This window comes from Lynx rufus, unplaced genomic scaffold, assembly GCF_022079265.1.
Source record: "Lynx rufus isolate CCGP_SWC_20201006 ecotype Redwood Valley unplaced genomic scaffold, mLynRuf1.p SCAF_16, whole genome shotgun sequence".
In the NCBI taxonomy this organism is placed as follows: domain Eukaryota; kingdom Metazoa; phylum Chordata; class Mammalia; order Carnivora; family Felidae; genus Lynx; species Lynx rufus.
The window spans coordinates 29,033,238-29,049,015 of NW_025814830.1; the positions used below are offsets into that span (position 1 = coordinate 29,033,238).

The following is a 15,778-nucleotide window of genomic DNA, read 5'->3' on the forward strand; positions in this document are numbered from 1 at the left end:
CGAGTAGTTCATGTGTAAGAAACAGCGCACTCAGTCCACCTGGCTTAGAATTATCCATGCCTTCTTTTGTATTGCCATGCCACACCTCCTGAGGTACAGAGATACTAATATAGTAGCTAGATGCTTCAGAGTTCTGGATCTTCTGGGGCCTCACATCATCATGGGGCCATTGAAGTGGCTCAGATTTGCACACTTGCTTCTGACTTATTGCAGACAAAGCCTGCAAGGAAGAAAGAATCTGTCTGCAATTGTTGCTTCAGTCTGCCCTTTCCTTTCCTTTCCTTTCCTTTCCTTTCCTTTCCTTTCCTTTCCTTTCCTTCCCCCCCGCTCCTTTCCTCTCCTCTCCTCTCCTCTCCTCTCCTCTCCTCTCCTCTCCTCTCCTCTCCTCTCCTCTCCTCTCCTTTCCCTTCCTTTCCTTTCCATTGTCTATACATAGAGAGTTGCTTAGTGACCTTGGTCACTCTCTAGTGACCTGTTGGTGTTGGCCATCATGGCAGGGCCACCACCAAGATTCTAGATCCTGCCTCGAAGAGGGGCTTCCATTAGGCCTTCGCTCAAGAACCCACGCCAGGTTCCCCAGAGCCGCTCTACATGGCCTCAGTGATTAAATGTTTCTATTTCTTACTAAGCAGAAATATATTTTCCTTCCTTCTGAACTGGGAATGGGCAGGCCACTGGCCTGCTGTTCCCTCTCAGTAGGAACTTTTTTTCCAAGTAAGCTCAGCACGTGATGATGCCAAGCTGTGTGACATACCTGGGGTCCACCTTTGCCCTGTGATTAATGGTAATTCAACTGGTGGCTCTCCTAATTGATTTCTCCCCTCCTTTCACAGAACCATGATGGCAGCATTGACTTCCGAGAGTATGTGATTGGCCTGGCTGTCCTGTGTAACCCTGCCAACACGGAGGACATCATCCAAATGGCATTTAAGGTACTGTCAGCCCCGCTGAAAACATCTTCGTCTGCCTCATGAACAAGTGTTGACTCTAAGTGCATTATGTGAAAACCAGTGAATCCATTACCTGAGTTTATAGATCTGCTGGGACGTGTACACAGGGGTAATGTGATTAAGACAATTGCCACTGAGACTAAAGAAACCACAAGCATCCGGTTAAGCAAAAAGGAAGTCTTTGGGAGAAGCTTAACTAATAGCATCAAAATTGAAGAGCCGGTGAATTTAACAAATTCGCTTTAAAAATTCTTTCTTTCCAGCCTGTCCGTTTTGGAGCCCCGAAATGCGGTGTATAAATAAACACCACCTGCCACTAGTCATCCTAATTCACCATCCGGAAAGTTCTCCTCTGTCCTCACATTTTCTCCTTCTGTGTGTCAGAGCTATTTTAAGTGCTGTTTTCCTGATGGAATTTATTTTATTGTGGCATGTCAGGTGAGCGTCATGCTAAATGTCCCAAGTTCCCACCCTGTGTGTTTTCCTGGGGTATCACGTGTACTTTCACAGCGATATCAGGGAAGGGGGGCGGGGCAGAGGAATAGCACGCATGGTCCCGTGCTCAGCAGAACCTGGTGGAGGTTTGAGCTGTGACGACCCCGACTCCCGTGTATCACCTGCATGCCCCCAAGAGGAGCTGGAAGAATACGTTCCCAAAGTGTTTTTCGTTTTTCTGAGATAAAAGGTGCTGCATCTACTGCGTATTTATGCAGGATGTTCCCTTCCCGTTCTAAGGCTGTGTCGTCTGCTCTCAAGTAAAACAAAAACTTGATCTCCCTGCTTGTCTTGGTACCTAGCTGTGGGTATTGACTCATCCTTCAGCCGCGTGGAGGTCTCCCTGTTTCCACCCACCATGACCACCGAGGACCTTCCCTGTTCCTGCTCCTACTTCCCTCTCTTCCGGATTTTCTGAGAAGAGCGTCCCACAAGGTTTTCTTTCCCCTCTATTGTCTAGAAAAGACTCTCTTCCTCCTTGAGTCCTTTCTCACGTTTTAGGGGCCACCAGGGCAAGCCTCAGGAATGTTCACGTGCTCTGTCATCAACGGCGAAGTCCCCGAGCCGGCTTTTTATCTCAGATTGGTTAAAATGGAGTTAACTGTTAGGCCTATAAAGAACCCAAGTGGTTGATGCTTAGCAGATGGTCAGAAGGCAAGGGCCAGAACTTTTTCCAAGTTTAAAACGTTTGGCTTTTACAGACTTATTCATCATAAAACCTAAAATTATACACATAGCTAACTGATTCCAATTCAGATATTTCTGTTTCTGTTTTGGGACTGCGTACATAATTGTAAGTTTAGCTGAGTAAATGGTCACTTTTGGTTCACCGATGAAAGACCCGGTAGAAAATTTGGCCCTCAATCACAGTAATTATTGTTTTTAAAGACGCCGTGAGATTTTTCTCTGGCCTAGACCTCGGTTTGGTGCAGAGGCAGGCAAGGAGGACCTGAAACTATAATTAACTCTTTTTCCAGTAAGACAAGGGTCATGCTTTCCTGTGGTTATTTTTCAACCTCCTTTTCCAGGTGTGTTTGGTGTTTAAAGAAATATTTTGGCACACTTTTATGTTTCATTTAGTAGTATCCGTTTATACGTACGGGATCCAATCCTTTACTTGGGAAGCACTTCCCAGGTAACTCCCCGTCCTTGATCCCATTCTGTGACCACAGTGACCTTCAGGGGTAGAGTGTTAGCTAGCGTTCTCTAGCCCTGAGCAGACAGGCGTGGACTGTGGCTGCAAAAATCACCATATGGCCGGGGAGGGGGCTCAAGGGTGGACTCAGAGGCAGCGACCCCAGAGGCCAGTTAGAATGAGCACCTCCAATTCTGTCCTCTGTCCTCAGTCGCGTTCCAGGGAGGGTCCAACTGGTCCTGCTGTAAAGAGCGTGTGCTTGCTGGAAAGACGGGGTGTTTTGGCTCAGAGTCCCACCGTAGTCCATGCAGTGGGGAGATTCCACTCCCCCTAAGGAAATCGGGGTGCTGAGCTCTCTACTGGAGTCCAGAGTGTGGGATTTACTCTGCAGCAGGGAGACTACTGGGAGCGATGAGTAGTTGAGGGAAATTGAACATTTCAGTGAGGGGCACAATCTGGAGTAGTGATGACAGGGGCCAGATGGAGAAGAAGTAAAGGCCCCCAGTATGGACACGTGAAGGGAACTGCCACAGAAGTGAGAGCCACCAAAGCACCAAATGTGACAGATGAGTTGCCGAGGATTGTTTAGGGATGGAAGGCCCGGGAAGGAAGCTGCGCTCCCACTTGTGAGGAGCCGGGTGTGACGAGATCCTTGGCAGTTACTGCTGAGCCCCGGGCCACCCTTTGCAAAAACAAATGCTCATTCGCTTTTCACTTTGGTGCTGTGCTCCCTCCTATTGGGGCTGAGTCGCATGCTCTTCATTTCCGGTTCTCCAGCTCTCTGGCAGCTTCTTCCAAAGTACTTCCTCTGGTGCTGTCCCAGGACTTTGCCTTATTGTGTGCGTTCCCTGCAGATAAGCTCCGACACACCCCTCGTCTCAGCTCTTTGCTGAATCCCCGGCTCAGGCCTCGCCACTGTCCTGAGCTGAGGCGCTTCATCTCCTCCCACTCAGGTTTTATGCCCCCAGGTCCAGCTCCTAGGTCTCGGGGGGACCCCTGTTCTCCCGTTCTTGGTAGGGCACCCACTTCATCCCAGGTGCCCAGGCTAGAACACCCCCGCCCACTCACACTCCTTCCCGTCCATCCCCGAGGGCCCCGATTGCCATGCCAGTCCTGCCCCTGCTTTCTTATAAATCCTGCCCCTTCCTGTCCTTCCCACTCCTCCCCCTCACACTCTTTTTTTTTTAAGTTTATTTATTTATTTTGAGAGAGAGAGCATGCGAGCATAAGTAGGGGAGGGGCAGAGAAAGAGGGAGAGAAAGAGAATCCCAAGCATGCTCTGTGCTGTCCGTGCAGAGCCTGAGGCAAGGCTCTATCTCACGAACTGGGAGATCACGACCTGAGCCGAAATCGAGGGTCCGAGGCTTAACTGACCGAGCGAGCCGCCCAGGCCCCCCTCCACGCCACACTTAATTGGCTCTCCCGCCTCTAGTCTTTCCAACCTTCTGACCCCAATCCATCCTCCTTGCTCTGAATTCACATATGATCACAGCGCGTCCCCCACTGTCATAATCCCACAGGGTTAGGTGAGGTGTCACACACCCATCATGGCGTGAGTCCTGCTTGTCCGTCAGTCTCCTGGTTCCAGCCCCCGACACTCACCTGCCAGTCCTTGTATGTTCCAGGAATATCCCTTTGTGCTCTGAGACCCACCTCACGTGGTGGGTCAAGCTTCCCCTGACCTCTCCCGTAGGATTCATCTTGTTCTCCACAGGCCTCCCACGTCCTCTGTACTTACTGTTGTTGTCACCCCTGTTTCAATTCTGTCTCTTTCCATGCCCAAGCTACATGGGCAGCAGAGACCATTCTAACTTCACATGAATCTCCCTTGCCCCTGGCACAATAACGGTTTGAATTATTAAAGATTTTCTGGGATTACTCCATCCCATTTCTGTTCTGCCGGCACTCATTCCTATATTTTATTTTCCTCTTCCTTCAGCTCTTTGATGTTGATGAGGACGGCTTCATCACAGAGGAAGAGTTTTCCACCATTTTGCAGGCCTCCCTTGGGGTGCCCGACCTGGATGTTTCCGGTCTCTTCAAGGAAATAGCCCAGGGGGATTCTGTTTCGTATGGTGAGTGGGCAGCTTGGTTTCTGCTTTAGTTTACCAGGAGCCATCCCTGACTACAGATGGACCCTCGGGCGGAAGGTCCCTCCACTAATTCTATTAACAACAGAAATAACGGTAATAATGATATTGACAGTAATAATAACAGGGGTAGTGGTGTAAGAGTAGCTAATTACTGAGGGCTTAGATGCTAAAGCACTCTTCTAAACATTTTTTAATAAATCTTTATTTATTAGCAGGCCTATTTAGCAGTACTCTTATTTTTTACTTTTTTATTTTTTTTAATGTTTATTTATTATTGAGAGAGACAGAGCATGAGCAGGGGAGGGGCAGAGAGAGAGGGAGACACAGAATCCGAAGCAGGCTCCAGGCTGTGAGCCATCAGCACGGACCCCGACACGGGGCTCGAACTCACAGACCGCGAGATCATGACCCGAGCCAAAGTCAGACGTTCAACCGACTGAGCCACCCAGGCGCCCCTAATCAGTACTCTTAATTATTATTTGATTGAGATGCATAAAGTTTAACTAACTTACCTAAGGGCATCAGCTAGAGAATGTCAGAGCCAGGATTCAAAAGCCACGACAGTCTGGTTTTAGAGCCTGCCCTCTGCCCTCCCCACCTTACCTGTCATCCGCTGCCCCTCCCGGAAGGGTCTTTTCCCTTCCACCGTCTCCATGGCTGAGCAAAACTGAGCAAGTCAACTGAAGTGGGTGTAACCACAGTAGAGCGGTGGGGACTGAGGTGCCAACAAGGATAGTAGCAGCTAAACCATTTATTGATGTTCACCGTCAGCAGCTTAGCTAAGCTTTCACACAGGCTTGTTTTCTCCCATCATGTTGATGGCACCGCTGTGAAGCTGGGACTTTCACGGCAGAAGAAGACCCTGTGGCCACACGGCAGGTCCATCCATCAGTGACCAAGCTTTCTCCAGATGGCTTGAGTCCACACATCAAAACAAGTCCCCTAGGGCTGAAGGATGGTCCGTCGGTTTCTGAGTTATTTCCCGGTACAGTTGTTGAGAAACAGCTGAGTGGAGAGGCCCAGGTGACTCCTTCCCTGGCTTGGCTCAGCTGTGCCATTCACGTCAGGCTGGCGTACCTCCCCCAGCCTCTCCTGCATGCTGCAGGGGGATTCCTCTTGAGGGCCTCTTTCCTTATGGTGCAGAGAGTTTCAGCTTGTTAACTTTCATGGGATGGGGGAATTAGATCGCAAACTTCTTTTCCTCTCTGTTTTTAATTACTATCATTCTGCCTGCCCTTCATTCTATGTTAGGTAATTAAATGCCTAGGGCACTTACTCTATTGAGAGGAAGGAAGGAAGGAAGGAAGGAAGGAAGGAAGGAAGGAAAGGAGGAAAAATGGGAAGTACATACTGAGATAAAATGTGTGAGTCATAAACCCCCTGGGTACTCATTCTCTGACCATTTTCCTTTCACAAGTAAGACTGCTTACTGAGTTCAGAACAACTCAGAACAACTATTTGGTTGCCAAATTCAGAACTACTATTTGGAGTAACTATTTCAGTGGCAGTTATACCAAAAATGATTTGTTAGGTAGTCATAAGTTTACCTGTCAATTTTAATAATTTTATCTGCTTTGTTTTTCGGTGTTTAATCTTTTTCTTTTTTAGAATACACACCGTATCTCCCTTTCCCCGATATTATACCTGTTTCCTTTTTTTTGCAAAAATGTTTGGAAGCATTTAAGTATGATTTTATAAAAGAATAGCTATTGAAATGTATCAGAATGTGACCATTTAAATTATTTTCCTTCTCGGTTTTCCATTAGCCAAATTAATGCCCAAATTCCACAGATTAGCCAGTTCACAGCACTTCTTCTAGAAATGAGTTGCTTTTTAATGCCACTGACATCCCCAAAGAGGACAGAGACCTTGACTTTTTTAATAGAGCACAAGTCTTGAAAGACCTCGGTTTCAGTAGATCAACTCTCCTGTTTACTTTCCTTAAAAGTCACTTAAGTCCCCTGTGCCTTCATCACTGAGACAGACTTCTGCAGATGAACCTTTATTTTGGATGTTAAAAAAGAACATTCAAAGAACATGTTAATAGCTTGCCTGATTCAGAAACATAAAGCGGTCTATTAATGCAAAATAATGTTGCTGTTGCAAAGCATGATTTGGGCTCAGTCTGGTAGCTTTCTCATCACTGAGACCTATTTCTTTCTCCAGGAGTTGTTTGTTAGTCTAACATGCTGTGAAATAGACTCTGGGTTATCAGAGGATTTTTAAAAAAGAAATAGAACTAGAACATGGGGTTAAAAATCCTTTTATTTGGATAGCTAGCTGATTCAAAGTCTAGGCTCCTTTTGCTGTGTAAACTCAATAAAGTTCTCTCCATCCAAACAGAAGAGGATAGAGGGGCTTCAGAATTGAGGGTTGGCATTATACTTCAGAAACATCAGGTTATCGGAGGCTTGACATGCAAACTCTGATGGTTAACTTAGTTAGCCTTCTAAACCTCTACCTCAGTTCGTAAATCCAAGACCCCAAAGATAGAAAGAGGCCCATGAATCAGGGATCTCATGATAGGATGATTATATATTGTACCTTCTACTTGTCTTTATTGATCATAAGTCGGGGCTCAGCTTCTCAAGACTGTGAATTTGTATACCAGAATTAAAGGTTAAAATCATTTGAAAAGCCAGTAAGAAAAAGTCATGAGCAATAGCATTTTTAAGCATTGTTTTATCATAAAAAATAACAGCAATAGAGAAAATTGAATGAAACATAAACATAGAGCATCACAAGCTTTTGTAAAGTGAACACTTATGTTACCAAAGTTCAGGTCAAGAAATAGAGCTTTTCGGGGAGACTGGGTGGTTCAGTCAGCTGAGAGTCTGACTCTTATTTTTGGCTCGGGTGACGATCTCACACGGTTCAGGTGTTCAAGCACCGCATGGGGCTCTGCGCTGTCAGCTGGGGAATCTCTCTCTCCCTGTCTCTCTGCCCCTCCTCCCTTCTCTCTCTCTCTCTCTCAAAATAAATAAATAAACTTAAAAAAAAAAAAGAAATAGAGCTTTTCAGGAAACCGTTGTGCACCCCTTCCCAGGGACAACCCCCTTCTCTCTCCTAAAGCAGGCATGACGGACCTGACTTTAAAAGTCCAACATGGGGTTTGTTCTCACGAACCATGAGATCATGACCTGAGCCAAAATCACGAGTGAGATGCTCGACGGACTGAGCCACCCACGTGTGCCTAGCTAACCTGACGTTCAAAGGACTCTCTACCTCGCTTTACTTGTTAGCATCTCACCACAAAGTACCATCGTTAAATATCATGTGTTAGCTTTGGCCGAGTTTTTGAACTTCATATAACGGACTCATACGAATATGCATTCTTGTGTATCTGGCTGTTTTCATTCAACGTTATGGCTTTAAGATCCGACCACATGGCTACAACACAGCTGTTTGTTCATCTTCTCTGCCGTAGAGCTGCTCTGTTCCATGAAAATGCTACGCATCCCCATGTCTGCTGCCGACAGACTCGAGTCGTTGGCACCGTCACCCGTCATAACTAAGGTCGCTGTGAACAGTCTTATTCATGTCTCCCAGCACACACCATGCACAAATTTCTCTAGGTTATAGACTTCGGAAGAGAATCGACAGGTCACGGTGTATGTACATCCTCCACTCTACTAAATGATGGAAAAACTGTCTTCCAAAGTGGCTGTATGATTCCTAAGAGTCGAGTAATGGGAGTTTGCAATGATCCTATCGTTAAGGTCCTATATTAATCGGCATCGTGCCAAAAGAAGGTGCGTCTTTATTTACGGGTTTTTTTTTTTCTCTCTTCTAGAGGAATTTAAAAGTTTTGCCCTAAAGCATCCACAATATGCGAAGATATTTACAACCTACTTAGACCTCCAGACGTGCCATGTGTTTTCATTACCAAAAGAAGCCCAGGCAGCTCCCTTGATCGCCAGCAATAAAGTCAGTCCCGAAAATCACGACGAGAGCACCTCAGACAAAAAGGATGATTAAAAGCAAATATTCACAAGGGAAGTCATTTACTTGAAGTTGTAAAGGCATTTATTGATAGCATTTTCAGTGTGACTTTTGAGTAATGATGGTGTTTAAAATGGAAAGCTTTTTTGAAATAAAAATGATAGATTTTTTTATTAAAAGGCTTTTATTCTTATACGTATATGAAGTAATATACGTATGAAGGGAATACATATATTCCCTTTATTTTATGTTGTGCTGTGCTGGTTGGTTTACTGGTGATAAATACGTTTTTATGGATTTCCCAGCTTAATTTGCATATGCAAATGAATGCAACGGTCTCACTTATTTACTGATGAGTGCTAATCAACACTGTAAAAAGTCTTAAAGAGGGTAAACACTTTTTAAACCTACTTCCCTCTAAAGAAATGAAGTAATATTGTTATCTCGAATCCCTTCCCGTTCTGGAAATGAGTGAGAAGTCTAAGGAACATTGTGGAATTTCATGCCGTTAATTTCACAGATGCATTATTTCTATTTCCAATTCAGTTTCTTGGATCATTGAATTTGCTGGATTGGAAGAGAGGGAGAGCTTCGTTAATTCAGTGAGCCTTCTTAAAACTCATATTCTCTCTCTTGCACCTTTATGGAAGATTTCCTTAACCGCCTGCTAAGGAAATGATACCATTTTGCATGACCTACAGTTTAGAACCTTGTTTTAAAGACCCAGGCTACGGCCAAAGGCCAAGTGGGAATTGCCTTATTGCAGGTAACCTTAATTACCTGCTGAGAAAATGAATCATTTGCCACAGGGTCTAGTTTGAGTTGCATAGTTCAGAATGTAGGGCTTGCCCACTAAATGAGTCAGATCTGCCTTCCTTAGATAGTATTAGAATTGACATATTTTACAATCCAAGTGGGATGGTAAGCGTCCTCACAAATTTTACAGCTTGTCTGAGATGTCTACAGGGAAAACACAAAGCGTTCCTAAATATCGAAAGTTAGGGAATCTGAAAACCTACTTTATTAGTGTAAAGAATTTAACCCCCATGCGGGAATCTGGCCGTGACATCTTTCCTTTAGGTTAGGCAGCAACTTCCTTCAAGTGCCATTTTGATTGGATGTCATGCATCCTACATATGGTTAATATCACCTGTGTTTGAAATTTTGAACGAAGACCCAGTTACTATAATGTACAAAAATAGTTGGCTCACTTCTGAATTGTGTCTTTGAATCCAGTCTCTTTGTTTGGGCTGTGTTTCCGAATATATTGGCGATTTACCCCCGAACTCATTTTTTTAATGCCATTATTGAAGTTGGAAAGCCTCACGAGAGGTGGGTGATCATTTCAAGCCGGTTTTACACATGAAGCAGTTGGTGCTCTAAGTGAATGAGTACATTCGGAGCATCGCTTCCCGAAATGTTTTATACTTAAGCACGTATGATCGTTTGCTTTTTCATATGCCTTAAAGCTGTTTAGACAAAGTATTGAATGAGCTGGAAAGCATTGCTTAAGTAATTAGAAAAGTATCTGTCCCGAATAGTGTCTGAGTGTGCGATAGAATGCACGTACTACTCAGGTACCACGATCGCTGATTATCATAGAAAGGGTGCATATTACTCCTATTAGTTACGAAAAAGTAGCATTAAAAATGGAAAGTTTCCTATGAGCCTCCTGAAAACGATCCCACTGTTTTCCCATTTTAAGCTAATATTTTGTGCTCCTTAAGTCCACTTCTGCCAATGTAATATCCCTATTTTATTATGTTACTGAATAAATAAACTTGCTACGTAAAATTCTTGGCAATTAAAAAGTTCTGGTTTTGCCATTTTGTCTCAAAGGTAATACACCTTTTTAATATCATGGTTTGAATGTGTTTGCATATTTATGAACGTGATTAATCATTCTTGTTTGCCTTTAAGCTTTATGAAATGTCAGGCATGATCTTACTCTAATGAAAAACTCAAATTTTAGCTAAAGGTGCCATAGTTCCTATTCTTAAAGAAGTTGACTTTGGCCAGTGGTGTGTGTCTAACCACAGTCATGATCATCAGTATCCCTACAGTCTAGGTTCTTCTTGAAGCCATCATAGCAAAGATTGCCTTCAAAGAGCCTTTTCTCCTCTTAGAACTTGAAGTAAGGAATTAAGTTTCATTAAATCAGTTAAATGCACTGTGGTTTCCTATAATAGCTTGAAAAAAAAAGTTATTTTTTTGAAAGGAGAAATACTAGATCCTAAGACCTAAAAACTACAGGGGCGCCTGAGTGGCTCGGTCGGTTGGTTAAGCATCCAACTCTTGATTTCAGCTCAGGTCACGGTCTCGTGGTTTCATGAGTTTGAGTCGCACATTGGGTTCCTCACTGGCAGTGTGGAGCCTGCTTGGGATTCTCTCTCTCTCTCTCTCTCTCTCTCCTTTTCTCTCTGCCCTCCAGCTCACTCTCTCTCTCCCTCTCCCAAAAATAAATAAACAAATGCAACTGAAAAAAAATTAAAAATCCAAAAAACTCGAAAGGTTTCGATCAGAACAGTTCTGTTGAAGAACAATGATGTGCTGAATGCTTGTAGACCAAATTGCTGGCATTATGCGTATTTCATACCCCCCTGCCGCTGCTTCTCGAGTTTCGGAGGGCTGGCCGTGACTGTTAGTAGTGGTACCCATCACGGATATTTCAAAGAGACCGCCTCCCTTTTAGAAGACGTACGGTCTGCGGTCCGCGTGAGGCACAAACAGTACAGAAATCTGATTCCCAGACTCGGGGACCCTCCCCTTCACGCTACCACAAGTGCAAGATGGGGAATCGGCCCACCGGGCGAGGTGGACAGGTGGGCTCCCTACCCCAAAACCCTTTGTGTGTTTGTTTGTATATACCAATCACCAAAGTGGATAAGAAGCCACCAGTGAGAACCACTCCACCGGGAAGCAGACCTACTTACCATCTTTCCCCTCTTCTTCCTGTTCTCCTGAAGAGACTTCAATTTTTGTGGTTGTTGTTATACCAAAGTATTAAATCAGCACTGCTTGTGGTTTGACAGAGGTGAAGGCCCTCATGAAGTTCTTGCTATGTTGCCAATACACACGTCACAAACCCGAGTAAACAGGGTAATGGCCTGAAGAACTCTTGTCCCTTTTAGCCCTTTCAACGTAGCACTTGTGTCTAGGTCACCTGTCACCTTGTCGAGTGTGTGTGTAAGGGGCTCTAACCAGCTGTCTCCCCGACACTGGGATATCAGCTCGCTAGTTTTTCTAACGTGGACCTTATCGTTTTCTTATCATTCCTCTGAAAGAGTCTCTGTACATTAGAAAAAATAAAAACAAAAAAAGAGAGAGAAGAGAATAAACAGAAAAATCACGGTTGTTTCCACCACCCCAAATCTGCAATTACGAATGTTTTGACATGTTTTATTTCACTTTTTTTTCCCAAATATTCTTACATTCTCAAGATAAGAGCGTGCATGGTATTCTACACTCTACTGTTTCACTTGGAATATGACATTTTCCAAGGTCATTCGATTTTCCTGCGAATGTGAATTTTTCGGTGTACCTAATGTTTCTTCAGATAGCACTAAGATGACACGTGTGATCATTCTTCCATACTGAACATGTGAGTTGGGTTTTCGTTTTGGGTTCTGTCTGACTCCAAAGGCCAGGCTTCTTAATTATTTACACATAGCATCACTGTTGCCTGATTTCTAGAATTGATAGAGTAATGTCTGCCATATGTGGGGTCTAGATACCAAATTTTGACTGAGTTCATAAATGGAAGAAAGACAGAGGTGGTTGGGATGGGAAAAGATGGGTGAACTGAGGCCCAGGATAGGCGGGCTGAAAATCCAGAAACCTTCCCATATGAATAATCGAAGGGACTGTCAATCAATGGCAGGGTCAACTTCAGGACGCTACAGTAATCTTTTTCCTTTGTGGGTAGTGAAGGAGCATAAATCCCCTGCTTCTTCTGGGTCCCTCTGCTGTGGGACACAGTACATCTCTGCTCGCAGAATAATGTCATATGATCATCAAGGTCGAGTGTAGGGAACTGAGCACTAACTCGCAACTGTAGTATCTAGGACCTTCATTCGCACTGTTGTGGAGCACCCCCTTTGCTGTTCTCGCCTACACCTTCGGCCTCCTATAAATTCCCTTGCCGGGCAGAGAGAACAACGACTGTTACAAAGCACAAACCAGTTATCACTTCTCCAGTTAAATTCTTTCTAATGCTCCCCATTGCAGTTTGGATACAATCCCAAATATTCCACATGGCCCACAAGGCCCCACATGGTCTGGCCCCCCTGGAGGTGTAGACGTCAACTGTTAACTGTCTTCTGTCTCTTTACCTGGTTCGCTTTTCTTCATTCAGATTAAAAAAGAAACAAAGGCTTCATTGAGATCATGATTTACATACATCATACAATTTTACACATTTAAATTTTACACATTTAAAGTGTACAACTCAGTGCTTTTTTTTAGAATGTTCAGAGTTGTGCAACTATCACATCTAATTTTTAGAATGTTTGAGTTTATTTACATTTTATTTATTTTTTTAATGTTTATTTTTGAGAGAGAGAGAAAGAGAGACAGAGCATGAGTGGGGGAGGGGCAGAGAGAGAGAGGGGGACACAGAATCGGAAGCAGGCTCCAGGCTCCGAGCTATTGCACAAAGCCTGACGCGGGGCTCAAACTCAAGAACAGTGACATCATGACCTGAGCCAAAGTCAGATGCTTAACCGACTGAGCCATCCAGACATCCTGAGTTTATTTAGATTGTAAATCGAACATCAGGTCATCAAATAGGAATCCCCCACTGCCCATCAAAAAAGCCCACTCCACCTCTACAGGCATTCTGAATCCTGCTGCCCTTGAATTTAAACTTCTGTGACATTATTTGTTTGCATATTTACTGTCTCTTATTCCTACCACTTAACAGGTGTGCCTTACACAGAGCAAACACTATTTTGTGAATGAACAACAATAACATTAGGTTTCATTTCATGTGCCTCGCATTGTATGAGAACAGAGATCATCTTCACAATAAACCTGAAAACCTGGCATTATGAGATCCCTAGACTCATGCAGAGAGGTTCTATCACTTGGTCAAGAGTTACATAACCGGCGAGTACCCGGGCTGGAATTCAAACCCAAGCCTGTCTGGCTTTAAAAGAGGGGACTTTTGATTGGGCCAAGGTAACTTGAGTGCATAAAATAACTAGAGAATTATGTGGCCGGTTTCAGTTTCCAGAAACATGGAAACTAGATAATCTGAGAACCCTCTGGCCACAAAACCCATAGAATGCTGAGCAAAATGTCACAAACATGTTCAAAATGCTAGCTGAGCATGCAGAATAGGAAGGGAAACCCTTGCCAGCCAAGAATGGAAAGAGAGTTGGAAACCAGAACCATGTGAAGGCATGAAAGTTCCAGGTCACAGGCGGACATTTGTCAGTCTCAGTAACAAGGGGCTTAGTATTTTGCTGCCCTACGAGGCAAAAGACAAGGTTTTTAAATGAGGTGAGGATCTGGGACCAAGGTCTCAGGGGAGACACACAGATGCCTGAAGGGCTATACTCTCAGGGGAAGAATAAACCAGAAAAATGCAACTTCTGGCAAAGGAAGACTAATGAGGGAGTTTTTCTGTCTTGGCCTGGGTTCTAGGCTAGGGGTGAAAACTTTCCTCCGGTCTTTCTTCTTCTTATTTTTTTCATGTCTGTCCCTTTCAATGTTTTAAGACTCATTTTATGGTTCACCCTACGGTACATCTTGGTGACTGTCCCATGTGTACCTGTAAAGAATGAGGATTCGACAAGTGTTGGGGGTAATGTTCTCTAAATGTAAGTTAGGTCCAGTGACTTGATAACTCGAGATGTCTTCTCCACCTTGCTGATTGTCGATTCTAGCAGTTACTGAAAGAAGGATGTTGAAAACTCTGATTTTTATCAACTGTCAGTTTGTCTGAAGCTCTGCCATTAAGTTCATGACCATTTTTGATTGTTATGTCATCTTGATGAACTGACCCTTTTATCGTTATGAATATTTCTCTGTAATTCCAATAATACCACTTATGCTGTCAGTAAGTAACTGCTTAACCATGCCAGCTTTCTTAGGACTAGTGTTTGCCTGGTTTATCTTTTTCCTTCCTTTTCCTTTTAACCCATCTGTGTCTTTATACTGAATATGCATCTCTTAAATAAATAGTTTGTGTGGGTGCCTGGGTGGCTCAGTCAGTTAAGTGTCCAACTTCAGCTCGGGTCATGATCTCAAGGTTCGTGAGTTCGAGCCCCGCGTTACAAGCTCTGCACTGAACAGTCAGGAGCTGGCTGAGGTCACTCTCTCTCCCTTGCTCTCTGCCCCTGCCCCACTCGCTCACTCTCTTTCTCTCAAACTAAATAAGCTTTAAAAAAATGAGTATTTTGTGGTCCATTTGGATCTTACTTTTTATCTATCTTGTCTGGCAATTTCTGTCCTTTCATTGGAACATTTGGTCTCCTTCCATTTAATAGAATTATTGATGTGATTGGATTTGAGTCTATATCATCTTGCTTTTTGTTTTCTATTCCATTTTTTTCTTTGATCTTTTTCTTTCTGACTTATTTTGGGCTAATTTTTTTGTTTTTTTTAGTATCTTGTCATTTTATATTTTCTTTTGGCTCATTAGCTATACTTACTTACTTTTAGTAAGTAAATAGTGGTTGCTCCAGAGCTTATAATATATACTTTTCGCTTAATATTGTCTACTTTCAAATACAAGTACGTTATTTCCCTTATCATGTAGGAAGCTCGGTGTGCTTTCATTTCATTCTGTCCTGCCATTTGGACCCTTGTCATGTATCTTCTATGTGTTTTCAACACCACAAGACACATTTATCATTTCTGGTCAAAACGGTCAAGTAAAAACTTGAGGAAAAAAGGTCTGTCTACATATTTACTATTTCCGGCACTCTCTATTTCAATTTCTTGGTATGATTCTACCTTTCCATCGTTTTTCCCCAGCCTGAAGAATGTCCTTGAGCAATTCTTAGAGGGCAAGATGCCTGACAATAAATTCTCTCTGCTTTCTTTTGTCTAAATATGTCTTGATTTTGCCTTCATTAAAGGCTTATTTTTGCCAGATACGGAATTCTGTGTTGACTTCCTTTTTCCTTCCAGTTCTGTAAAGATTCCATTGACCTCTT

At 43.6% G+C, this 15,778-nt stretch overlaps 1 protein-coding gene across 2 annotated transcripts in view; it reads left to right on the top strand.

Moving 5' to 3' along the window:
• The window catches only part of LPCAT2 (lysophosphatidylcholine acyltransferase 2), a 72,035-nt gene extending 61,609 nt beyond the window's left edge, over window positions 1–10,426 (top strand). For both annotated transcript variants that reach the window (XM_047078421.1, XM_047078422.1), the window contains 3 exons: window positions 834–932; window positions 4,520–4,655; window positions 8,467–10,426. In XM_047078421.1, coding sequence (XP_046934377.1) covers window positions 834–932; window positions 4,520–4,655; window positions 8,467–8,651 — 420 coding nt within the window. In that variant the 3' untranslated portion in view covers window positions 8,652–10,426. The remainder of the gene's footprint in view (window positions 1–833; window positions 933–4,519; window positions 4,656–8,466) is intronic.
• The last annotated feature ends 5,352 nt before the right edge of the window (window positions 10,427–15,778 follow it).